General features: G+C 49.5%; 1 protein-coding gene across 1 annotated transcript in view; it reads left to right on the top strand.

Moving 5' to 3' along the window:
- CHCHD3 (coiled-coil-helix-coiled-coil-helix domain containing 3) overlaps positions 1 to 25,349 on the top strand; it is a 273,988-nt gene extending 248,639 nt beyond the window's left edge. The window contains exons 7-8 of the mRNA XM_077340353.1: positions 12,870 to 13,005; positions 24,687 to 25,349. Coding sequence (XP_077196468.1) covers positions 12,870 to 13,005; positions 24,687 to 24,710 — 160 coding nt within the window. The 3' untranslated portion in view covers positions 24,711 to 25,349. The remainder of the gene's footprint in view (positions 1 to 12,869; positions 13,006 to 24,686) is intronic.
- Positions 25,350 to 25,850: the final 501 nt, after the last annotated feature.

Genomic DNA, 25,850 nt, shown 5'->3' with positions numbered 1-25,850 from the left:
ATATAGCTCCTCTTAATGTCTTGGCCGGCTGGCGTTCTGTCATCTTGACCAAAATAACAACCTTGGTGCTACTATTCTTGTCTGTTGACATTTACGACCCCGCTTGTCCAATGGTTTGGTATCCAGTGGTGTTGAGAAGCAGGCAGCCTAGTTTTCTTCTTTCTTTGCCTGGTTTTCTTTACACGCTCCTGTAATTTGAATCTAGTGAATTCTCTGCACCTGTAAATCCAACCTGTTACCTCTGCCATACAAGCAGAAGCCTAGGGGGCACAGCCCTTAGCTGGCAATCTCCAGAGTACTAGGTAGGGTGCAATGAATCGTGGAATTTGGAGGGGCCCATGCAGGCCATCCAGTCCAACCCCCCTGCTTAGTGCAGGATCACCCTAAAGCATCCATGATAAGGGGCCCGCAGCTTACCTGGGAGCTCATTCCACCAGGTTGGGTCCAGGATCGAAAAGGCCCTGGACCTGGTTGAGGCCAGTCATGCCTCTCTTGGGCCATGAATCACCAACAAATCAGTGCCCACAGAGTGTAAAGCCATGCAGGGGACTTTATTTAACAATAAGGGTATACATTTTAGGGTGCAATGAATCGTAGATCATAGGATCATAGAAATCCTAGAAACCCTATAAAGAGCCTCTTGTGGCGCAGGGTGGTAAGGCAGCTGACATGCTGTCTGAAGCTCTGCCCATGAGGCTGGGAGTTCGATCCCAGCAGCTGGCTCAAGGTCGACTCAGCCCTCCAAGGTTGGTAAAATGAGTACCCAGCTTGCTTGCTGGGGGGTAAACGGTCATGACTGGGGAAGGCCCTGGCAAACCACCCCGTATTGAGTCTGCCATGAAAACGCTGGAGGGCGTCACCTCAAGGGTCAGACATGACTCGGTGCTTGCACAGGGGATACCTTTACCTATGCCAGGGTATAAACTTTTGTGAGTCACAGCTCACCTTCAGAGACATTCTAGGACGTCATTCCACCTGTACTATATTTATACCGGCATTTTGTGACAAACTTTGCACAGGTTCCCATTCCCGTTACATTTCTTTTAATGATGAAGGGGAGAGGGCAGAGAGTCAAGTGCCTAAGAAACAAACTGCAGCGGTCCAAAGAGTATCAGACAACATTCGAGCACTTCCTGTCCATCCCAATCCCCAAAAGCAATTTGTTGTCCAAGGAGACACCAGTGACATGGCTTTGGATGCAGTTCCAGCTGAACCCGGCACTTGTCTATCGAAAAAGTTTTCCTCCACCAAGCTCAACTGGCTGATTTGGGAGAAGGAGGCAGCCGCCGTGAAATTAGCTACGACTCCTTGGCAGTCTGGATGGATCACGAGAACGTAGAGATCCTAAGGAAGCAGTGGAAACTTACTGCCAAATAAATCCACTGGGTTGAATTTTTCTCATGTTCCAATTTAACCGTCAGCCACTCACTTCTTTATGCATCTTGACTCTTAATTAGTCCTTCCTGTTTACCCGCTCCACACCTTCTACCTATATGGAAGGGTTGGTGGCTTCTGTTTCAGTATAGCTGAAGGAGCATGCCTGCACATGAAAGCATATATCCAGAATAAAACTTCATTGATCTTAAAGGTGCCACCGGACTAAAAAAAGATTGCTGTCATTTTGCCAAAGAGATTTTTAAAATTCCCAGTAGGTTATGATGTCACTTCCTGTCCCAAAGCCAGGACTGACATCCTCCCCCAACCTGCAGCTCCAAGGAGGGAGGGGGAGCTTTGTCAGGAGGTCTGCTGACAGAACCTGGCGAGTTTAAAATCAAAAATGTTTTTTCCAAAAATATTAAATTCAAATGCTTAAAAAAATGCAGGCAAATTTTACAAAATTGCTGTCAGTTTCTTATTTCAGATGTCACAGTGTTGTCCACACAAAGACCCCGTTGAAACTGTGTTTCACCAAGTTCTTGTCTCCGTGGACACACCGAACCATGTTGAAAAAAAGGTCTAGATATGTGCCCAAATAATAGAACCTCAGTTTACAGCTGTCTTAGCAGAATTCTCCACGGTTTTAACGCTGTCTTCCCAGCTTATCCTGGTCATTCCTGAATTCTTGGGAAAACAAATGTTTCATAGGGAATAAATTCAGACTCTTTTGGATTCATAGAATCATAGAATCATAGAGTTGGAAGGGGCCATAGAGGCCATCTAGTCCAACCCCCTGCTCAACGCAGGATCAGCCCAAAGCATCCTAAAGCATCCAAGAAAAGTGTGTATCCAACCTTTGCTTGAAGACTGCCAGTGAGGGGGAGCTCCCCACCTCCTTAGGCAGCCTATTCCACTGCTGAACTACTCTGACTGTGAAACATTTTTCTCAGATCTCTCAGGTCGAATCCGATAGGGTCCAACTTTTTCCACTGTTCCCCCTCTTTCCGAGGCAGCAGAGAACATCTCCGCTGCATGAGAAAGGAAGGAGGCATTTGAAGGTCCCTCCAAACAGCTGATCATGATGGATCAGCTGCTTGGCACGACTTCTCAGTGCCTCCCCCTGCCTTCTCCGGTGCATCCCTTCCCTGATTCAAGCCAGCAGCCAGCTGCTTAAGGATTGGGAAAGCAGGCAAAGAGCTGCCCGAGCTCTTTTCCCTGATGTGAGCAGGCAGCCGGCTGCAGACAGTTCGGGGAGGGCAGGTGCAGGATGGACTCCCCCCACCCCCCCACTCACTCTCCCCTTGATAGCTGGCTCCAGGCAGTTCAGGGAGGGTGGGGACAAGGTAGCTTCGCCATCCTGCACTTGCTCTCCCTGATGACAGGTGGCAGCCGGCCCCAAGCAGCTTGGGGAGGGTGGTGTGGGGTGGACTCATCTACCCCTCACTTGCTCTCTGTCTAACAGCCAGTTCCAGGCAGCCCAGGGGGGGCAGGTGTGGGGTGGACATGCACTCGCCTTCCCCGTGATAGCTTCCAACCAGATATTAAAGGGCTTGGGAGAGGGCAGCTCTTCCCCGTCCCCCCCCCTAACACAGACTCTTTCCAGGCAGCAGAGATTGCACCTACTCTGGAAGGCTCTGGGTGGATCCTGCGTTGAGCAGGGGGTTGGACTAGATGGCCTCTATGGCCCCTTCCAACTCTGTGATTCTGTGACTTCAACACAATGGACTTTCCAACACGGTCAGCTTGGGTTCCTCTTCTGGAGCTTGGAGGGGGGCAGATAGATATTCCTCTTCTACTGGGAAACGCAATGAATTTCACCTCCCCCGCTGAAGAAAAAGAAATTATAAAAATCAACGAAAACCTGTAATGCACATGCAGGAAACCGGAGTCCCCCTAGGTGCTGTGATATTGACTGTCATCTTGAAAGATTTATTTTGTCTCGGAAGTAATGCATGTGCTTTGAATTGTTCTCTGAATTATTAACTCCTGAGGCACACGCAGCTGAATGAGCACGCCCCCTCCCAATAACCCTAAACAGAGCTGTGATCAGAGTAATTTGGCTAAAATAACTAAATTTGCCTCCGTTTCCCAAATTGGTATCCTTCTGCCTGGGTGATGTGAAGGTCTTGGAATGTTTCACCTGGGAAAACAGGGACTGCAAGCTGTGCTCCTGTTCTTTTGGCAAGTCATAGATGTGATCTTCAGTACCTGACCTGGCCAGATGTGGAGGAGAAAACATTCATAGAATCATAGAATTGGAAAGAACCCCCCCCCCCGGGTCCTCTAGTCCAACCCCCTGCATTATGCAGGACACTCACATCCCTCTCGCTCATCCACTGTCACCTGCCACCCCCTTGAACCTTCACAGAATCAGCCTCTCTGTCAGATGGCGATCCAGCATCTGCTTAAAAATCTCCCAAGATGGAGAACCCACCACCTCCCGAGGAAGCCTGTTCCACTGAGAAACTTCTGGAGCTTGAGACGGAATTTAGAATCGTAGAATCCTAGAGTTGGAAGGAACCTCCTGGGTCATCTATTCCAACCCCCTGCACTGTGCAGGATGCTCACAACCCTCTCGCTCACCCACTGTCACCTGCATCCCCTTGAACCTTCACAGAATCAGCCTCTCCATGAGATGGCTCTCCAGCCTCTGTTTAGAAATCTCCAAAGATGGAGAACCCACCACCTTCCGAGGAAGCCTGTTCCACTGAGAAACCGCTCTAACTGTCAGGAACTTCTTCCGGAGGTTTAGACGGAATTTCTTTTGAATTAGAATCATAGAATTCTAAAGTTGGAAGGGACCTCCTGGGTCATCTAGTCCAACCCCCTGCACTATGCAGGACACTCACAACCCTCTCGCTCCTCCACTGTCACCTGCCACCCCCTTGAACCTTCACAGAATCAGCTACACAACAGGCTTGTGGGGTAAATCGAGATAGAGCGTTCATCTGTCTGGAGCAGCGGAAAACAGCGAGATCGGCATGGTGGGACAAGAGGCAGAACTGAACGGAGAAACCCCCGGAAAAAACCCAATCTATATACACTCGTGAACAATGGATCTTCGCACCATTGGTCAGTCTCGGTTTAATTTCTGCAAAAGAACCCTTGCATAATTTGATGCTTGGGGGTCCCCACAACAGGAGAAATTGGATTAAAGGGTCACGGCATTAGGAAGGTGGAGAACCACTGGTTTAAGCAGCTCTGCTCCACCTTCACGTGGTCAAACTGTGCCAACACTTAGTCCGGTTCTGATAACAATCGGTCAGATGCCTCCATTAAGATTATTACTGTCCCCACTGCTGTGTGGGGGGGGGGGGGGAGAACCTGTCTTCTGGATTACCTCATTTGAACTACCCAGGCCCAATTCTAAGTTTAGGCTAATTGCTTTCCTTGCCGTGCCTCCCCGAACCAACCTTATTAGCAATCTGCGGCAGGGTTTCCATTATGTTTCATTAGACCTGGTGAATCATGAGAGGCAGTGAGTCATAAGTCATGCACAGTGCGTACGTGCTGCTGCGCGCCATGCTTTTCTTACACACACCACTTGGGTGCCAAGGCCGCTGCAGGCCTCGTCAATTATCAGCAGACTTCAATCCTCACAAGGGGGAACGGTGCATCTCCCAGGATGCAACTGGGCCATTTGAAATGCGGAGGCGAGACTCTTCCACGTGCAGCTCTGCATCCACTTGTTTGAGCCGTGTTGCGGTGCATGCAAAGGACTACGCTTGTTCACTGTGCAGAGACACAAAGCGGCAACGTTTAGGCACTTTCCTGAACGTATGCGGAATTATACAGGGGAGCTGTGTTTCATCTGAAGCAACACAGTTTCAATTCAGCTTCAAAGGGTCTCCTGGAAGGATGTTCATGGAGGACTAAAGGGAACCTCCACATTCCGAGGCAGTAAAACTCTGAGTCCCAGTTCCTTACACATTAGTGTAAGGCCTCAGGCTCTCTGCCCTGTTGCTGACCCTGCAGAGAAACTGGTTGGCCACAGTGTGAGGCAGGATGCTGGACTAGATGGACCACTTCTCTAATCCAGGAGGACTGATGTTCTTATGAAGGTTCGGTCTCTATGCCCTGTTGTTGGACCTTTACTGGAACTGGTTGGCTCTGCTGGACTAGATGGGTTGTTGGTCTGATCCAGCAGGGGTCTTCTGAGGTTCTTATGAAGGCCTTGGCCTCTCTGCCCTGTTGTTGGTCCTCCAGAAGAACTGGTTGGCCCCTGTGTGAGACAGGATGCTGGACTAGGTGGATCACTGTCTGACCCAGCAGGGCTCTTCAGATGTTCTTATGATCTCAATCCCTTGCCTGCAAGTTCAGAGGGAACAGAAGCATATAGATTCTCAGGTGATCTTTCTTTCTTTAGCTTCCTTAGAGAGACTGTGGAGAATTCTGGGCAACCCCTTCAACTCCATGCGTTGCTGCTCTCCAAAAAGTATGGGGTGAAAAATCACCTTGGTTAAGAGCAGGTTCATTCGTCATACTTCCTGGTCACAGGATCATTTTTGCCGATTACACCAGGATCACTGCTCTGTATGAAGGGGATTGTGTTGATACAAGTGGCTTGCCCCCAGTTCAAAGTATTAAGTACCTAAGTAGGAATCACAGAATCATAGAATTGGAAGGGGCCATAGAGGCCATCTAGCCCAACCCCCTGCTCAACGCAGGATCAGCCCTAAGCATCCTAAAGCATCCAAGAAAAGTGTGTATCCAACCTTTGCTTGAAGACTGCCAGTGAGGGGGAGCTCACCACCTCCTTAGGCAGCCTATTCCACTGCTGAACTAGACTCCTGGAATCCTAGAGTGGGAAGGGGCCATAGAGGCCATCTAGTCCAACCCCCTGCTCAACGCAGGATCAGCCCTAAGCATCCTAAAGCATCCAAGAAAAGTGTGTATCCAACCTTTGCTTGAAGACTGCCAGTGAGGGGGAGCTCACCACCTCCTGAGGCAGCCTATTCCACTGCTGAACTACTCTGACTGTGAAACATTTTTTTCCTGATATCTAGCCTACATGTATTATGCACAGTTCACATGTAACACATAGTAGTGTTATGTTTCACACACTTTTGTACTGCCTTTCTTTAACTATCCTAGCAAAGGCACATCCCCATCACTAGAAAGCATATTATGTAGTTACACTTGAGCATTTTTTTAAATTACATTTATACCCCCACCTTCCTTCGTAGTGAGGAAACCGTAGTGGCTTCCATCAGTCTCCTCTTTTTTGTCCTCACAACAACCCTGTGAGGTAGGTTATGCTTAGAGGGTGTGACTGGCGCAAGACCACCCATTGAGCTTCCAGGGGGAAAGTGGGATTTGAACCTGGGACTCCCTGGTCTAATCCTCTAACTTGGTCCTCGCCTGATACGCTTTCACATACGCTAAACCAGGGGTAGTCAACCTGTGGTCCTCCAGATGTCCATGGACTGCAATTCCCATGAGCCCCTGCCAGCGTTTGCTGGCAGGGGCTCATGGGAATTGCAGTCCATGGACATCTGGAGGACCACAGGTTGACTACCCCTGCATTAAACGACACACTTTTCAATCTACTTTCAACGTGGGAGAAGGGAGGTGAGAAAGAACAAACTCAGTACTGGGGTGGCAAGCTGCCACTGAAACAACCTTTGCTTAATCTGACAGCCAGAAATTCAGTTTGTTCGTTTAAAACACCTTTTAGCTGCCTTTCTACCTTCTGGAAGGAAGACAGCTTATAATACAAATAAAACAATGGTTATGGAACACAGAAGGTGACACATTTTTAGAAACTCTGTTAAGCCGAAGCCTGACATGTCCACACAGACTTTCTAAACATTTTTTGGTGGGCTTCAGGAAAGGTATCACTGCCTGCCATGGTGCCCACGGGTGCCCCCTTGGGGACCTCTGCTCTGGCATAATACAACTCATCCTAGGCTGCTATTAAAATAAGTATCTCTGTGATATTAATGCTCATTGATGCGTGTCCCTTTCTGACTTTAATGGTGCGCTTAATAGCTAGCAAATGTATTTGCTCTGCTTATAATGTAAAGATGTGCGTGCTCCTGTACTGGTTTTCAGAATAACGGGACAAAAGACAGGTTGAAAGACAGGTGATTTTCATTGGTCGGGGGACAGAAGCTGAACTTGCGTCCTCCCATCCCCTGGATGATGATGGTAGAGAGACAGGAGGCATGGCCTCCCATGACTGCAATCATTGGGGTTGTTCTAACCTGTCAGTAAGACTTCCTTGCCACCCAAAGGGAGCAGACCTTATTAAAATGCCACACGAGAGAGGGCCAGAAAAAAGGCATTTCCAAGTAAATCTGCTTCAGTGTAACTGAAAAAAATAAGAGCTAGTTTCAAGTCCATAGCACCTTAGAGACAAATAAGAGTTTTAAAATATACGATCTCAAGAATCAAAGCTCCCAGTGTATGCCTAGGGTTGCCAGCAGGTATGCACACAAACACACACACACAAATCTAACTGTTTAGGATTCAGTCCAAATCCAAAGCAGCTTTCACCATTTCTGGTCCAGCCGAATTGATATGGCTGAATTTTAAAAGTTTGGGATGGTTTTTTGCACATGCTCCCCTTCCTAAGGGGGACAGAGAGTGCCCACCAATCAGCTGAACCTGTCATTGTTGGTTGTTATGCAGGGTGCTCCTTAAGGGACTTGAAAGCCTTTCCAGACAGCACCCCACATAACAGCTGATAGTGACAGGTGCAACACTCTTTAAATGCTTTCCAAAGGCTTTTCAGGCAGCCTTGCCTGCAAAGTCTTTGGAAGGCATTTAAAAGTGCCCTGCCTATCATTCAGCTGTTATGCAGGGCACTCTTTAAATGGCTTCCAATGTCTTTGCAGGCAGCGCTGAGAAGCCATTTAAAGAGCACCCCACATAACAGCTAATAGTGATAAGTAGGACACTCTTTAAATGCCTTTCAAAGAGAAGTCATTTAAATAGCATTCTGCATAATAGCTGGACATGACAGGCACGCCACCCGCTTCCTTTAAATCCCTCCCCAGATTGGGAAAAATTTGCAGCCATCTTAAGTCACTTAAAGAGCACCCTGCGTAACAGTTGATAGGCAGTAATAGGCAAGGCACTCTTTAAATGCCTTCTTTACACTGCACCTGTCACTATCAGCTGTTTAGCTCTGCCTGCAAAGGCATTGAGAAGTCATTTAAAGAGCACCCCACATAACAGCTGATAGTAATACGCAGGACACTCTTTAAATGCCTTCCAAAGGCAGGCACACTACCCGCTTCCATTAAATCCCTCCCCAGATTGGGAGAAATTTAAAACCAAAGTATCACCACTGACATCCCCTACATAAGGGGTAGTCAACCTGTGGTCCTCCAGATGTCCTTGGACTACCATGAGCCCCTGCCAGCATTTGCTGTCCAGATGTTCTCCAGATGTCCATGGACTACAATTCCCATGAGCCCCTGCCAGCGAATGCTTCAAGGGGCTGCCAGGCTGCATCCTCATCTGATAGACCAGGCGTAGACAAACTGCGGCCCTCCAGATGCCCATGGACTACAATTCCCATGAGCCCCCTACAATTCATGAGAATTGTAGTCCATGGACATCTGGAGGACCACAGGTTGACTACCCCTGCCCTTCATCACTTGTTGGTCTCTCAGATGCTCCTGGACCTGAATCTAGCTATTTTACGGTAGGCCTCTGAAAAAAAAGAAGTTGATTCTTTTGGATCAAGATTACTTTAGGTAATCCAGATTAGATTTAACAGTGAGGCAATCCTAATCAGAGCTGTTCAGAAGTATTGAACAGGTTTTACTCCTGGAAGACACATTCTGAGGATTGCTCCCTGTGTCTTTCCTCAGTTCTGTTACAGGGAGCCTAAACTAGATTGTCAGGACAGAACGAGTTGAGTTAATTTTGGATCTGACAGCAGCTGAACTGCTGACTGCAATCTTGTTCTCTCTCTCTCTCTCACTCTCTCAAAAGAACAAATGAGCCAACCTTGGAAAGCCGCTGAAGTGGCAAAACATATTGGTTTGTTCAGATTAGAAGAGGCTGGCAAGTCACGGAGCCCTCGAAAAACCTTGGCTTCTATTTGTTCATTCCTGGACGAACAAATACCGTGTGAATGCCAGCGTTCATCAGGGTTTCTTGATTATGTTGCTTGCAATTACAGGTTTGGGTTCTATGTTTGCTCTGGGTATTTGCATGACACCAGACTTGTTCAATAAGTCCATTAAAGTGGTTACCAGGCTTTGGGGCAGAGGAGGGGAAGCAGTAACTAGCTCTCATGTATCCACATCAGTCATTGTGACATCCCCTCCCTGGCAGTCTTCAAGCAAAGGTTTGGATACACACTTTTTTTGGATGCTTTAGGATGCTTAGGGCTGATCCTGCATTGAGCAGGGGGTTGGACTAGATGGCCTGTATGGCCCCTTCCAACTCTATGATTCTGTGATTCAGCCAAAATGAGGGGAAAGTGGAATGCTTTCTCTTCTGGCTTTCTGAAAACATCTTGGGACTTGGACAGGTGACTGCCAAGAAAGACAACACAGAGGCAAGCAATGGAATACCATCCCTGCTTCTCACTTGCCTCAAAAGACTTGATGGCACACATGAATGTCCTGGCTAGAGACTTACTCCAAATCCAAAGCTGTCAACCCAAGAGAGCCAGCTTCATGTAGCAGCCTCTAATGTGGAGAACCGGGTTTGATTCCTCCTTCTCCTGCAGCCAGCTGGGGCAGTCACAATTTTTACAGTTGTGTTTAAGAGTGGCAGCTTTTAATCTGGAGAGCCGGGTTTGATTCCTCCTTCTCCTCCACATGCAGCCAGCTGGGTGGCCTTGGGCTAGTCACAGTCCTGTTAGGGCTGTTCTTACAGAGCAGTTCTGTCAGGGCTCTCTCAGCCTCACCCGCCTCACAGGGTGTCTGCTGTGGGGAGAGGAAGGGAAGGCGATTGTCAGCCGCTTTGAGATTCCTTCGGGTAGAGAAAAGCAGCATCTAAGAACCAACTCTTCTTCTTCTTCAGTAATCTCAGGGCTATCTCAGCCTCGCCCACCTCACAGGGTGTCTGTTGTGGGGAGAGGAAGGGAAGGCGATTGCCAGCCGCTTTGAGACTCCTTCGGGTAGAGAAAAGCGGCATAGAAGAACCAACTCTTCTTCTTCTTCTTCTTCTTCTTCTTCTTCTTCTTCTTCTTCTTCTTCTTCTTCAGTAATCTCAGGGCTCTCTCAGCCCCACCCACCTCACAGGGTGTCTGTTGTGGGGAGAGGAATGGGAAGGCAATTGCCAGCCGCTTTGAGACTCCTTGACGAAGTGAAAAGCAGGGTATAAAAACCACCCCTTCTTCTAAAACAACCCTTAGTTTACAGAGCAAAAAGTGGAGGCAGCTTATTTACCTCTGCCCCAGCGCATGCAGTTCTCCCACATCCGTTGTGCTGACCCCGCGGCACTGTAATGTTTGATTAAGAAATTCATGGCCAAGTTTAAGAAAACGGTGCCCTATCAGCACCAAGAGTAAATGACTCGAAAAGCAGATAAGTTTCATTTCTAGTTATTATTTCTCTCGTTGCACTCTGTTAACTCTCCTCCGAACACACCGGGCCTGTTGTTTGCGGAGCCGCACAGGGAGCCGTTAATCTCCTCCCGGAGGTCACTCGGATCTAGCCCCCCGGACGGAAACGAATCAAACTGCGTGAGTTTTTGAAAGGCTCGTATCCTGCTTGCCCTAGAGAACCAGACTCATCGGCCGCCTTTACGAATTCCCATTTTAAGAAATGAGCCATGAAGAATACTGTGTTATTTTCAAAATCTAATTCTTTAAAGCATCCGTACTCGGACATCTGCCTGAAAAATAGGTAATCAGGCGTGTGCAGAAAACCGGTGTAACATCTGATCGTGGGGGTGATATTATTGTTAATGTTATCATCATCACAATCATTTTCGAGGTGTGCCTTTCTGCCTTTACACACATAACCGAGGAGGCTAGCCATTTAAAACAAAGGTGATAAAATGGCGCTTTCAAAACCATTAAAAGGAACATTGCTAAACCCAGAGTGGAGTTAAAATACATTCAGTAACTAAGACACTCAGTACCTTCCTAAGGTTAGGAAGGAAGGATCGCTTGGGAACGTCAGCTGAAATACAAGAAGCCTTTAGCAGCTGGAGAAAGAGTGCAACATAAGGGGGATGCATGAATCTCCCTGGGGAGAGCCACGACCAAAAAGGCCCGGTCCCGGTTTCCATCTACCTAATCTCAGAAAGAAGATGAAGCTCAAATACTTTGGCCCCCTCATGAGAAGGAAGGACTCCCTGGAGAAGAGCCTAATGCTGGGAGCGATCGAGGGCAAAAGAAGAAGGGGACGACAGAGAATGAGGTGGCTGGATGGAGTCACTGAAGCAGTTGATGCAAACTTTAACGGACTCCGGGGAATGGCAGAGGACAGGAAGGCCTGGAGGATCATTGCCCATGGGGTCGCAATGGGTCGGACACGACATCGCACCTAACAACAACAACAAATCTCAGAAAGCAGGGGCACCTGGAACAGGGCCTTCAAAGATTACTTGGGGGGGGGGGAGAGACAGGCTCTAAAGGGAGTAGGTGGTCCTTCACTGGTGTTGATCCTTGCTGTTGTTCAATTAACAGCGGTGACATTATGGAAAAATCCGAATCCCTCCCACCTTAGAATTATGGCATAAAAAACTTTGACATCATTTTGTAATGGCTAAGTAGGCTGGTAATATGGTCAATCTTAACTAATCCAAACTAAGTTTTCTTCTATTTGGCATCCAGTTCTCCAATATTTCTCTGGAAGAAAAGTATTGCCTAACAGAGCTATTCATAGAGATTTGCTATATCAGTTTTCTGTATTTGTAGCTACTTTTTATTGATGCATTACCTTTTTAAAAATAAAAAACAGGGAGGGGGAGGTATGTTGATCCCAAACCACGTGGGGCAGGGGCAGGGGTGGCTCTCCAGTTGTCTGTGCTGCTGGCAGGGCATCATGGGAACTTCTGATTGGCTGTGCAGCTTTAAAGGCATCCTGTTAAAGAGAGCATCTGCCTGAAATGCGGAAGAGGTACCATGAGAGTTATAAATAAATACCCTTACTCCCTAGCATTTTGTGATTGTCTCCGCCTCCTGTGGCAGCCATTTTGTGGTAGCGCCCACCGCCCTGTGTCCAAGTCCCAAAGGTGCCTGCAGGCTCAAAAAAAACAGAAGACCATTAGAGTATTTGCTGCTGTCAGAAATGGAATCCCTCACTTGCTTCTTGAACTTACGTTAAACGCAAAATGTGGAGCAAAAACTCCAGTTAACAGGTGCAGTTCAGTGGTGCTTTGTGACTTCTAAGGGAGAGGAATGGGAAGGCGACTGTAAGCCGCTTTGAGCCTCCTTCGGGTAGGGAAAAGCGGCATATAAGAACCAACTCTTCTTCTTCTTCTTCTTCTTCTTCTTCTTCTTCTTCTTCTTCTTCTTCTTCTTCTTCTTCTTCTAACTGAGCACGTTTTGTTCCCTTCCCGCTTCTCCCGTGCAGGCGATACGAGTCTCACCCGGTTTGTGCCAACCTGCAGGACAAAATCCTCCAGTGCTACCAGGAGAACTCTCAGCAGACGCTCAGCTGCTCAGTCCTGGCCAGCGAGTACTTGAAGTGCGTCAGCCATGCCAAGCAGGTGAGTCCGGAAGAGCCGCAAAGGGGCAGAAGGAATCTGTTGAGTAGGGCTCTGGAGCAGGGGTCCCCAACATGGGGCCCATGGGCCCCGTGACGCTGACAGACACGTTTTCTCGCACCCACCAAGTATTTTTAGAGAAGTGGGTGGAGACAAGTAGGGCTGGAGACTTGATTGGGTGGGCAGATTTTTTTAACTGTTTTTTTATTGGTGCTTTAGCAGCAGCTTCCCCCAATGTAAGGACCTACTCTGCCATTTTGCAGGAGCCATTCTGTTATTGCATCCACCATGCCACGTCTACTGTTCCAAATGAGCCTGCAGTTTCAGAAGGTTGGGGGAGCCCTGCTCCAGAGCAGTGGTCCCCAACCCCCGGTTTGGAGACCGGTATCGGTCCGTAGATCAGTCGGTACCGGGCCGTGGCTCCTCCTCGTCCTCCTCCCCAGCTGCTGCCTCAAGGGCTGCCCTGCCACTCTGCCACTGGCTCACCTTTGGTGCTCTCCAGCGGCCGCCATGGCTGGGGCTCCCCCTCGGTGTGGCACTGTGAAGCTGCTGGCAGTGCCCCCCAGTGGGTGGCAGGAAGTCAGAGGCGCCAGCGGGAAAGCAAGTGGAGCAGAGGTTCAGGCAGCAGCGCCATCCCTTGGGGGGATGGTTGGGGGGCCACTGCTCTAGAGGTTCTTTGCACCTTCTTGGATTTCACTGTTTATGACACCACTTCTTTTATGCTTTGTTATTGTTCTACTACTGCGATCTAAATTAAACATTGCAGCTGTCAGCGGTCCATCCCATGCCCTCCACAGTCATTTTCGAAGCAGTTGTAGGTTTAGTGTCAGGGTTAAGAGCAGCGGCCTCTGAGCTGGAGACCCGAGTTTGACTCCCCACTCCTCCCTGTGCAGCCAGCTGGGTGACCATGGGCTAGTCACAGCCCTGATGGTTCTGTTCTCACAGAGCAGTTCTGTCAGTGCTCTCTCGGCCCCACCTAACTCACATGACGCCTGTTGTGGGGAGAGGAAGGGAAGGCCACTTTGAGACTCCTTCAGGTATTAAGGTTGGATACACACTTTTCTTGGATGCTTTAGGATGCTTTGGGCTGATCCTGCGTTGAGCAGGGGGTTGGACTAGATGGCCTGTATGGCCCCTTCCAACTCTTTGATTCTATGATTCTATGATTAAAAAGTGGGATACAAAAAATTAATGTGAGACTCCAATCCAGATTGGGTGGGTGGCAACCCTAGAAGTTCTTATCCCTTCCCCTTGGGAGCGGAAATAGCCCAGGCAGGCCCCATGGTCCCTGTCACTTTAAATTTGGCTCTGTGTGTCTTAGAATTGATTCAATTACCACTAAGTTAATTTTGTCCAGTATTTTGTTCAGTCGTCCCTGCATTCATCCTTCACAGTGGAAAGCATTATTTCCTTCCTACTCGCTTAACTGCACTCAATTTATAGATCTCCTTTCTTTAAATTCCATAGCCCTTTACAAATCTTGCTAAAATTAGCTGGGGATCTTGACCATAATAGGTGGCCGTTTGAGCCATGTCCGCCTTTCTGCGCAAAATTAGTCTGCACTCTCTTCAGCCCATGGCTGTGCATCTCTCCTGACCTTTTGGGAGGGGCTTTAGTTGTTCCAGGAGGGTTTCCTTTTTACCTGAGAGCAAGGGCACGCCCACCCTGCAGCTTCCTTTCACTTCTGTTTGGGCGGGTGTGAGTCAAACTCTATCCAGCTAATCGATTCAGGTGGGTAAGACTGAAGCAGCAGAACAAAGTTTGAATCTGGGGGCCCCTTTAACACCCACAAAGTTTTATTCAAGGTGTAAGCTTCGGTGTCCATGCACACGTCTTGGATAATCTTGATCAGCCTTTCTCAACTTTTTTACCATCGAGAAACCCCTGAAATGTTCTTCAGGATTCGAGAAAACCCAGAAGGGGTGCAATCGTGCAGAATATGGTTGGGAAGCAGAGCTGTGGACACGCCCACCTGGGGCCCCTCCCCTTCTCACCCCCCTCCAGGCCCATCACTGGCCACTTTATGGAGGGGCGGGTCGACATGACCAATATAAAATATGTATGGAAAATGAATTAACTCTCACCCATTCAGGAAACCCTTCCAGGGTTGTGAAGAAACCCCAGGGTTGTGTGTCTGTTGTGGGGAGAGGAAAGGGAAGGCGATTGGAAGCCGCTCTGAGACTCCTTTGGGTAGAGACAAGCGGCATATAAGAACCAACTCTTCTTCTTCTTCAGTAGTCTCAGGGCTCTCTCAGCCTCACCCACCCCACAGGGTGTCTGTTGTGGGGAGAGGAAAAGAAAGGTGATTGTAAGCCACTTTGAGCCTCCTTTGGGTAGAGAAAAGTGGCATATAAGAACCAACTCTTCTTCTTCTTCTTCTTCTTCTTCTTCTTCTTCTTCTTCTTCTTCTTCTTCTGTATATTATTGTTCTATAGCCAGTAGCAAACAGATTGTGTTTTCTGAATATTGACAGTTATGAATTTCCTTCATTGCGTGGGGCATGGCTGGATTGGGTGATCCTTGGCATCCCTTCCAGCTCTAGATTTCTATGTCTTCAGAGAGCCCCCTTGTCTCCTCTGCCCCCCCCCCCCAGGACTCCCATACACACCTCGCTTCCTGCCCCTCCCACGTACTCTCTGCTGCCTTCTGCCTACTCAAGAGCCCTCCCAGGACCCACGTTCAGCCACTGGCTCTTCACGCCAACTCTAGACCATGTGTGAGGCTGGGAGCGCAACCATCGGCAGCATGGCTTGCACCCCTGCGCACTCTTTCTAGGTGGTGCTAGGCAGCCTGGGCACCCGAAAGCACAGGATGGGCAGCCTTTGAAAGCAAGCAGGCGGGGGGGGGGGAGTGCGTGCCTCGGTAGCAGAGCGGGTGTGCATGAGAGGGTGCAGGGACAGTGGCAGGGCCCTGGAAGAAGCTTTGGGCCCCAGCGGATGCCCACCTCACAGGCCAGCAACAAGGCATGGGCTGCAGCATTGCTGTTCTCCGTTTCTAGCAGCGCCCTAACGGGAGAACTCCCCCCTGGAAGCCCTCCAGCTTCTCCACGGTCGCATTGCCAGCAAAGGCGGTCGGTCACACGTCCGCTCGGCTTGCTGGCGTTGATGCTTTATAAATTACCCTCCTCCTCCTCCTCCTCTTGTTTTAATTCCATTTCCGCCAGAGCTGGCCCGCTGTCTCTCAGAGAGCGTCCCTGGCGGGCCTGCGGGGCCAGAAGCCACGCTCCTGCTTGTACGGCTACCGTTCGCTCGCTTTGCATGTCTGCAGATCCGGGACACGCCAGTTTTGTAATGGTTTCCAAGGCAGCTGGCCAAGTTGACTTTGTGGAGTCTCTCAAGAGGACACAATCGGCTGGCAGAGACCAGAGGCACGAGGCAGAGAGACAGAAAGGGCCGATTATGGCCTCTTCATGGCTGCACGGCTGTTGCCCGCCTGCCTGCCTCCCCGGGCCCCCTTGCATGTGCGTGTTTTCGCTTTAGTTGAAGTTTTTGAGTTGTACGCTTGACATTCTGCAGTGTCGCCCTCTTCCCCACTCCTGCAACTCTGCCTCAGCTGCTGCCAAAAAACAGAGGCTAATGGGGATCTATAATTTTTTATTTGATTGCCTCCACTCAGGGCCAAGCAGTGTGGGGGGAGGTCAGGGCACACCGGGGGGGGGCATGCTGGAAAGTTGCTCTCTCCTTCTTCAGGCACTGATCCTACTTTCTCCAATTCCATCGTGCAAATGTCTTCCCCCCCCCCCCTTCCACATTCGACTAGTCCTCATCACGGTGCTTTCCATATCATCGCCCCTGTATTGTGGGTTTGCTAAAGTTGTTCATGGAATGTGTTGCTTAGCTCATTTCTGCACTTCCCGCTGTGTGTCTGTGCTCGTGCTGTCAAGTCTCTTCCAACTCATGGCCCTGTGAACAGCCTCTCATTAACGTTCTTGCTCAGATCTGGTAAACTGAAATGTCTGGCTTAGTTCCTTTGACTTGCATGTTGCAGCTAAATGATGGCAATCCCATAGGATTCCCATGAGTCCCGGCTAGCATAATGCTAGCCGGGGCTCATGGGAATCGCAGTCCATGGACATCTGGAGAGCCACAGTTTGGCTACCCCTTGCCATAGAGTTTGCAAGGCAAGAGATGAACAGAGGTGGTTTTCCCGTTTCCTGTTTCCGCCTAGCGACCCTCGACTTCCTTGGAGGTCTCCCATCCAAGGACTAATCAGTGTTGACGTGGTTGAGAAAGCTGGTTTTCTAGAGGGGATTGATTCTACCAGGTGAAGACATTGGTGACTTGGCGCAGATGCCAAGAGAAATTTTATTAATTTAATTTTTAATTTACACCCCATCCTTCCCTAGAGGTTTCTAGTTCATAAGATGTCTTCCCTTCTATATTCGAGGAGGGGAGGGACTGTGGCCTAGTGGAGGAGCCTATGTTTTACATGCAGAAGGCTCCAGGTTCAACTCCTGGCATCTCTGGTAAAGAATCAACTTGTTGTTGTTGTTAGGTGCGAAGTCGTGTCCGACCCATTGCGACCCCATGGACCATGATCCTCCGGGCCTTCCTGTCCTCTACCCTTCCCCGGAGTCCATTTAAGTTTGCACCGACTGCTTCAGTGACTCCATCCAGCCACCTCATTCTATGTCGTCCCCTTCTTCTTTTGCCCTCGATCGCTCCCAGCATTAGGCTCTTCTCCAGGGAGTCCTTCCTTCTCAGGAGGTGGCCAAAGTATTGGAGTTTCATCTTCAGGATCTGGCCTTCTAAGGAGCAGTCAGGGCTGATCTCCTCTAGGACTGACCGGTTTGTTCACCTTGCAGTCCAAGGGACTCGCAAGAGTCTTCTCCAGCACCAGAGTTCAAAAGCCTCAATTCTTTGACGCTCGGCCTTCCTTATGGTCCAACTTTCGCAGCCATACATTGCAAAAGAATCAACTATTTATGTATTTATTTATTTATGTTGGTTAGTTGGTTGGTTTTGAAGCTTTGATACCGCCTTCTAGTGACAGGTTGACCTTGGGGTGGTACACAACATAGACTTGGTAACAATCCACATAAAACCAAGATATATAATTTATCATTTGAAACACTTCTAAAACTTTTAAAATATATGAATCAGGGGTAGTCAAATTGCGGCCCTCAAGATGTCCATGGACTACAATTCCCTATTCCCTTTGCTGGCAGGGGCTCATGGGAATTGTAGTCCATGGACATCTGGAGAGCCACCGGTTGACTACCCCTGATATAAATAGTTTTAAAAATGTCTCCCCCCGCTGGTGATAGACGCCAGTAAAGGAAGACAGACAAATCTCTCTGGGGAGGCAGGTCCCAAGATGTGGTGCCACAACCAAGAAGGCCTTTTCTCACATTCCACCAGTCTAGCCCCAGATACCTGGGGCAACCAAAGCTGGGCCTCCGAATGTGGTCAGAGTGCATGGGAAGGTTAATATATACCTTGGATAAGGAGCAGAGGTCCAAATGTGCCCATTACCCAGAAGGTCTAGATGGAACACTGCGTGGGGTAGTGATGCCAGTTCGGTGTAGTGGTTAGGAATGTGGACTTATAATCCGGCATGCCGGGATCGATTCTGCACTCCCCCCACATGCAGCCAGCTGGGTGACCTTGGGCTCGCCACGGCACTGATAAAACTGTTCTGACCGAGCAGGAATATCAGGGCTCTCTCAGCCTCACCCACCCCACAGGGCGTCTGTTGTGGGGAGAGGAAGGGAAGGTGACTGTAAGCTGCTTTGAGCCTCCTTCAGGTCGAGAAAAGTTCCATATAAGAACCAACTCTTCTTCTTCTTCTTCTTCTTCTTCTTCTTCTTCTTCTTCTTCTTCTTCTTCTTCTTCTTCTTCTTCTGTATTCTTAGTGCTTGGGAGGCAGCAGTAGGAGGGCTTCTAGAGTTGTGGCTCTGCTGGTGGACCCCTGGTGGTACCTGGGTTCAGGCCATTGTGTGACACAGAATATTGGTTTGGATGGGCCATTGACCTGATCCAACATGGCTTCTCTTGTGTTCTTATGTCTGGGACAGTGATATTTTGAATTCTTGGTGCTTGGGGGAAGGCTACAGTCAGAAGGCCTCAGGAGTTCTGGGCCTGCTGGTGGACCTCCTCATAGCCCCTGGGTTTTGGCCACTGTGTGACAGAGGTTAGTACTGGATGGGCCATTGGATTGACCCAATGTGGCTTCTCTTATGTTCATATGCAGGAGATGATGGTGGCTACAAGCACAGCCAGCTTCAAGAGGGAACTGGCTAAACATACAGAGCAGAGCTCCATCTGTGGCTATTAGCCACAAGGCATCAATGGAACACATTGTCCGGGGGCAATAATGCTCTGTCTTCTTGGTACTTGGTGGGAGGGCTACTGGAGGCTCTGCTCCCGACGGCCCCTGGTTATCGCTACTGTACGACACTGAGCGTTGGATCGGATGGGGCATTGGCCAGATCCAACATGGCCTCTTTTTGAAGAAGAAGAAGAAGAGTTGGTTCTTATATGCCGCTTTTCCCTACCCGACGGAGGCTCAAAGTGGCTTACAATCGCCTTCCCTTTCCTCTCCCCACAACAAACACCCTGTGAGGTGGGTGAGGCTGAGAGAGCCCTGAAATCACTGCTCGGTCAGAACAGCTTTATCAGTGCTGTCGAGATCCCAAGGTCACCCAGCTGGCTGCAGTTGGGGGAGTGGAGAATCAGGAGAAGAAGAGTTGGTTCTTATATGCCACATTTCTGTACCTGAGGGAGTCTCAAAGCTGCTTCCAATCACCTTCCCTTTCCTCTCCACACAACAGACACCCTGTGAGGGAGGGGAGGCTGAGAGAGCCCTGAGATTACTGCCCGGTCAGAACAGCTTTATCAGTGCCGTGGCGAGCCCAAAGTCACCCAGCTGGCTGCATGTGGGGGAGTGCAGAATCGAACCCGGCATGCCAGATTAGAAGTCCGCACTCCTAACCACTACACCAAACTGGCTCTCGTTTTTGTTCTTATTCCAAGGTGGTCTGACCCAGCCTGCCGTCGTGCAGAACCGTCCTGCCATCTCACACCTTAGTAGGAAATGTGATTTTTTTTTTTACCAGCTCGTAGATGTAAAGACCGAACAAAATAATATTTTAAACCAGCAGAATAAGATGGGCCTGTGATCCAGAAAGGCAGAATCCATATCAGGGGAACCAATAAACAGAGCGGGATTCAGCCACTCCAAGGTGGCCAACGAAAGGCGGTGGGGTGGGACAAGCCGCCCAGGGGAGCAAAGCGGACATAGGAAGAAATTGGTTTTCCCCAGGTGGGGAGGGAGACGGCTGGATCAGCCGAAGTCTCTTTGTCCTGTTCATAAATTGAATTTATGGACTCCCTTTTCCTTCCTGCCAGGATCGCAATCGGCTCGCCTCTCACCGCCGTCGGCCTGGTCCTCCTCCGGCACTGCGTAATCTCTCGGCTCCCTTAGAAAAACCTTCTTGAACTGCTAATATTGACGGCTTTGACATCACCCCGTATCTGGAGTTAAATCTTTACCTGAAGTTTTCTCGAGGCAGTTGATAAACGGAAGTGATATTTTTTTCTCCCCATCAAAGTCGTGCCAGAGAGAGGCTGGGTTATCCTCAGAGACTGAGGAGGAGGAGATTCTGACTGCCCTTTTCGGAATCTGCATTTATGCACACCTAGAACCAGGCGTAGTCAAACTGTGGCCCTCCAGATGTCCATGGACTACAATTCCCATGAGCCCCTGCCAGCGTTCGCTGGCAGGGGCTCATGGGAATTGTAGTCCATGGACATCTGGAGGGCCGCAGTTTGACTACCCCTGCCTAAAACAATGGTCAGAGCTGAAAGAAACATTAATTAAAAAGAGTTGGTTCTTATAGGCAGCTTCGTGTGTTGAGCAACCCAAAACTTGGGATGTCTGCAGGTGTCTCTTTTTTTCCCCCTCCGCAGTCTTTTGTCTTTGTATGTAAATTGGGAGATTGCAGAAACCGGTGGGTTTCCTCCTCCAAGTTAGCACTGGGGCTTCTGTGGGTCGCCTCCATTTCGCCACATTTCTCCCGGATGTGTTCTTACCTACGTCTAATTTCTTGGACTTCTAGCTGGCTTCTCTAGCATCCCGACTTTTGGTACTCTTTCAAATTGCTCTGAAAACCAGACGGGGATGCTTCATCATCATGGTGCTCTGACACGCTTCCCTTGCGTTTGGCTGTTCGGCGTGAAGCCAGCGCGGCACATAAATTTGGGCTGATCCTGCGTCGAGCAGGGGGTTGGACTAGATGGCCTGTATGGCCCCTTCCAACTCTAGGATTCTATGATTCTATAACAATTTTCTTTTTAGCCAAGGGCAATATCCCAACAATTTGCAAGTCTTCTGAGCAATTAACAGAACGTTGCAAACGTAGCTGCCACTGCTTCTAAAACATGGGGACACACACACAAACACACAAACTTGCATGGTACAATCTTCTCACTGCCACACCGGGCCTTCCTTGCCATGGAGATGACTTTTCTTGTAGTCAGCAATCTCCAACTGATGGGCAGACACCTGGATGCCTGCGCTCACCTGGCAGCTTCCGAAAGGGAAAGCATCAGGGCTCTGCTTCCTCACTCACAGCCTCTCTCCCCACCCCCACACCGCCTAAAAAAAGACCTGATGTTAATTTATGCAGTGTTTAAATGTATAGGGTGTCGAATATTCAGCCTCGTAGCGATTGCTGGCAAGCCGGTCGGGTGCAGCAGAATCTATAACCAAAGAGCCTGGATACACGTTACGGACGGACGTGACTTGAACAGAAAGCACAAATTAGCCAGGCTCTCGCCGAGAATTCTGACGTTCCGCCGGAGGCAGGCAGAGAAAGGTGGAAGGGATCGCAGGTCGGAAGCCACTTCTCCCCCCCCCCTCCAGTTCATCTCTGTTTAGCAGATTCTGTTCCTTTTGGATGCTGTTGACCTTTTTCCTCCCCCATCTCGACCCTCAGAAACAAGTAGTTGCTAAAGGAGAGGAAAAAATACATAGGCTTGAGGGAGAGGGAAGACCCCAGGGCTTCTGCTTCTATTTCTATGATTCCCCTCCCCAATTCCTCTCCGCCTGTCCACAGGAGAGATTCCGAATTCCCTGCAGTCAACAGACAGGCTACTTGTGCCTGCGTTTTCACGTGAAGGGTGTGACTCGTAACCGAGCCCTTCTTGATGGGAGGCGGGATCGTCCTTCCCAAGGCGGGGATGGCGAGAGAACGGCACCCTGCCTGCCCCGCTTGCATAACTGGAGAGCCAGTTTGGGGTAGTGGTTAGGAGTGCGGACTTCTAATCTGGCATGCCAGGTTCGATTCTGCACTCCCCCACATGCAGCCAGCTTGGTGACCTTGGGCTCGCCACGGCCCTGATAAAACTGTTCTGACCGAGCAGTGATATCAGGGCTCTCTCAGCCTCCCCTCCCTCACAGGGTGTCTGTGGTGGGGAGAGGAAAGGGAAGACAAATGTAAGCCACTTTGAGACTCCTTCAGGTAGGGAAAAGCGGCATATAAGAACCAACTCTTCTTCTTCTTCTTCTTCTTCTTCTTCATAAGCCTCTTTGAAAAGCCTGAGGGGCTTTTCGCACGCCTTCAAAATCGCACAATGGTTGCCAATTGAAAACGCTACTGATTTGCCATTATGCACAACGTCGTTGACAATCTGCCACACACCTGAAACCGATCCGCAAAAAGCGCTTCCTTGTAGTGCTTTCAGGGAAATCCCCAAAAGTGGATTCACCCTCCGGAAAGCGCTACACTCCTGCAACCAATCTGCAACACTAGCGGGAAAATTCTGTGCATTACCATTGTTGTGGTTTCTACAAAGTCCCTCCCCCTGGCTCTCTCCTCTGATCTTCCGGCGAAGCGATCGCCATTTTTTTTTCTCCGAGCGAGCGAAGTTCAACCCACCAGCAAGCCTGTTTAGAGGCTTCCCCGGCTTCAGTCCCTCCCCAGAGCTGTTTAGTCACTAAGCACAAACAACAGAGAAGCCCGTTTGCTGATGTATTTTCCCTTTATTTTTTACACTGTTTTCGGCCGAAAATCGGGCCCGTGAGGGGGGGGATTTTTTTTTTCACTTGGGGGGAGCGTGGCAACGATGAAACGACAGCTCAAGCACACCTGCCAGCTGATGGGTCTCTCCGTTGCAACGAATCAACACATATTCGTTGCAATGGGTGTGTTTTTTTAAAAAAAAAACCTTTCTTAAAGGGAAAGGGGCTGTTTGGGAGCATGCTAATGGCTGCCCATTGGCTGCTTGACGGCCAGGGGCGGGACGAGCTCGGCAATAGCGCTTCCTGTCTAGCGATTTTTGCTGAGACTGGAAGCTTGTGGGAAACGATAGAAACGCAACTGGATTCCACTACAAAGTCAGGTATGCATAATGACGAATTGCACTATTTTAAATGGCGATTTTTCGTTCAGCAAACAATTTGCTACAAGGATCCCGGTGCGGAAAGCCCCTGAGAGTCGCGGATGTATCCCGTTCACTCCAGCATAGTTTGCACACCACCTTTACCCGAACGGATTGTGTCATTTTGTGTGTTTTGTTAACTAATCCTTGGCCTGCCGGGGGGGAGGGGGAGTCATAGTCTAGGTATACTTCGCCTCTGGCACAGTTTTTGTAATAATAAAACCAGAGTCCAGCAGCACCTTCAAGACCAACAAAGATTTATTCAAGGTGTGAGCTTTCGAGTGCAAGCACTCTTCCTCAGACTTTTCTAAGTTGTTGTAAGGGGTTTGTTATCTGTCTTTCCAACTCTATTCTTAACACTATTTCGCTCCCTTATATATTTGGGAAACAACCCCCTGGGAGGAGACTGTCCAGGCCCTGTCTGTCCAGGTCCACCCTGATTGGCCCTCCCCCTCCAGCTCCCGCCCTCCCTCCTTGCCTGTTGGAAGCCTTGTGGCTGCGGCCTCCATTGTCGCCCACGAGGAGAGAGGCAGCGACAGGGCTTTGAGGCCCGCAGGTATGCTCCTGCTGGGAGGGAGCCGGGGGGGGGGGGTTGTGGCCTCCCTGTGGGCGGCAAAGCCCTGTCACCACCGGTGGGGGGGGGGATTTCCACTCCCTTTCACCTGCTTTGCGGGCCAAAGGGAGATACGGCCACCCTCTCATGCCCTCCTGCCTGCCGCCCCTTTCAAAGCCCATTTTTAAAACGGGCTTTCATACTAGTATATGTAATAATAAATTGTTACCTTGTTGTTCTTCCATGGAAGCACACATGCACTGCCCACACAACAACCCTGAAGGATCCCCTGAAATATTGTTCAGGTTTCGGGAATCCCCGGAAGCGGTGGCTTGCCTCTTCACAGAATGGCCAATGACTCGGTGCTTGCACAGGGGATACCTTTACCTTTTAACAATGGTTGACCATGTGTCCATTGTGGAGAAAGATATTAGGCCTGTAGAGAAACAGGGGGAGTGGACTCCAGTGACGTCTAGTGATATCAGCTGGCAGACGAACTTCTGGGGAAGGCCATGTGACCCCTGGGGAGCTCCCACGAAACCCCAGGGTTTTCCAGAACACTGGTTGGGCGCTCCTGTGTTAAATCTGGATTGTTTGTGGATGGAGAAGGAGATGTCCTTGTGCGAACAGCTCTGCTGTTGGGTGGGCATTCTGCTGGGCAGCCTTTCAGCCGCTTTCAGCCCTCCGCTATCTCTGCTTTCTAACATCATCCCTTCCTCTCCCCCCCCTTCTTTTCATGTCCCTTGCAGAGCACGGCTGGCAGAGGAGGGTAAAGGTCTCTCCGCACCGAGCGCCAATCCATCAACTCCAATTCCAGCAGCAGAACAGGCCGCTTCCTTCGAGAGCAATCCAGCGGCCCGTTTACGGGGCAGGCGGAGAGGGAAAGAGATTGCAAAGCCAGAAGGGCCAAATCAAGACCGGCAGACAACGCCGTTCAGTCCAGGCGGCCAAGACCTGGACCTCGTTACGCTGAAAATCACACATCCGAGGGCAGCTCGTAAAACCCACTTACCGGTGTCTGTAGAAAGTCAAGCAGAGAGGGAAATCTCTCTGCCGGCTCCTCCGGCCTTGTTGCCGGAGATCCATCCTGCGACGCCCCCCCCCCTCCGCTGGGTCCTCATTGGCCACCTGCCGCTTTCTCCTAAACGTTCTGTTTTCCTTTGCCTAATCACAAGGACGTTGGTTTAATTTATTGCCAAAATTATGTCACCGAAAGGGTCGTCTGTCTTCCCCCTCTGCTGGAATCGTGTTCCTTACAGCCTCTGTTGCGCAGGAGTTCATTGATTGCAAATTATAATTCTAATAAGGCATTTGATTACTTTGTAACCGTAACCTACGACTGTGCTGTGCCGTCACCAAATACCCACAATTATGTCTTCTCGGTATCCGTAATAAAAATTCATTTTGCGAAATGGAGGGCTGAGAAAGCCGGGTGTGCTGCGTTGTGCTGCTGAACACATAATCTGCATTAGGGTGCAATGCAACTGGGGTATTATTATTATTATTATTATTATTATTATTATTATTATTATTATTATTATTATTATTATTTATTTGGATTTATTATCCGCCACACTCGGCTAAGCCAGCTCGTGGCGGGTTAGAAAGTAAAAACAATCCAATCCCCTAAACCCCTATTTTCCCTTAAAACCAGCAATTGAAATACAACTACCAGAAAGAAAGAGGCAGCAACCAACCCAACGCCTACCCCATGCTGGGAACCAGCGGAGCAGCTGACCACCACGAATACTCCTTTACAGAGGTACAGAGTGCGATTCCCTGACCTCGATGGCCCAGGCTGGCCCCATCTTGGAAGCTAAGAAGAGTCAGACCTGGTTAGTGTTTGGATGGGAGACCACCAATGAAAACTGGATTGCTGTGCCTTGGCAACCCTACAGGATTGCCATTAGAAC

Source organism: Paroedura picta, chromosome 5, assembly GCF_049243985.1.
Source record: "Paroedura picta isolate Pp20150507F chromosome 5, Ppicta_v3.0, whole genome shotgun sequence".
NCBI lineage: Eukaryota > Metazoa > Chordata > Lepidosauria > Squamata > Gekkonidae > Paroedura > Paroedura picta.
The sequence above is the reverse complement of the archived record's forward strand: the minus strand, read 5'-3'. Positions and strand labels throughout refer to the sequence as shown.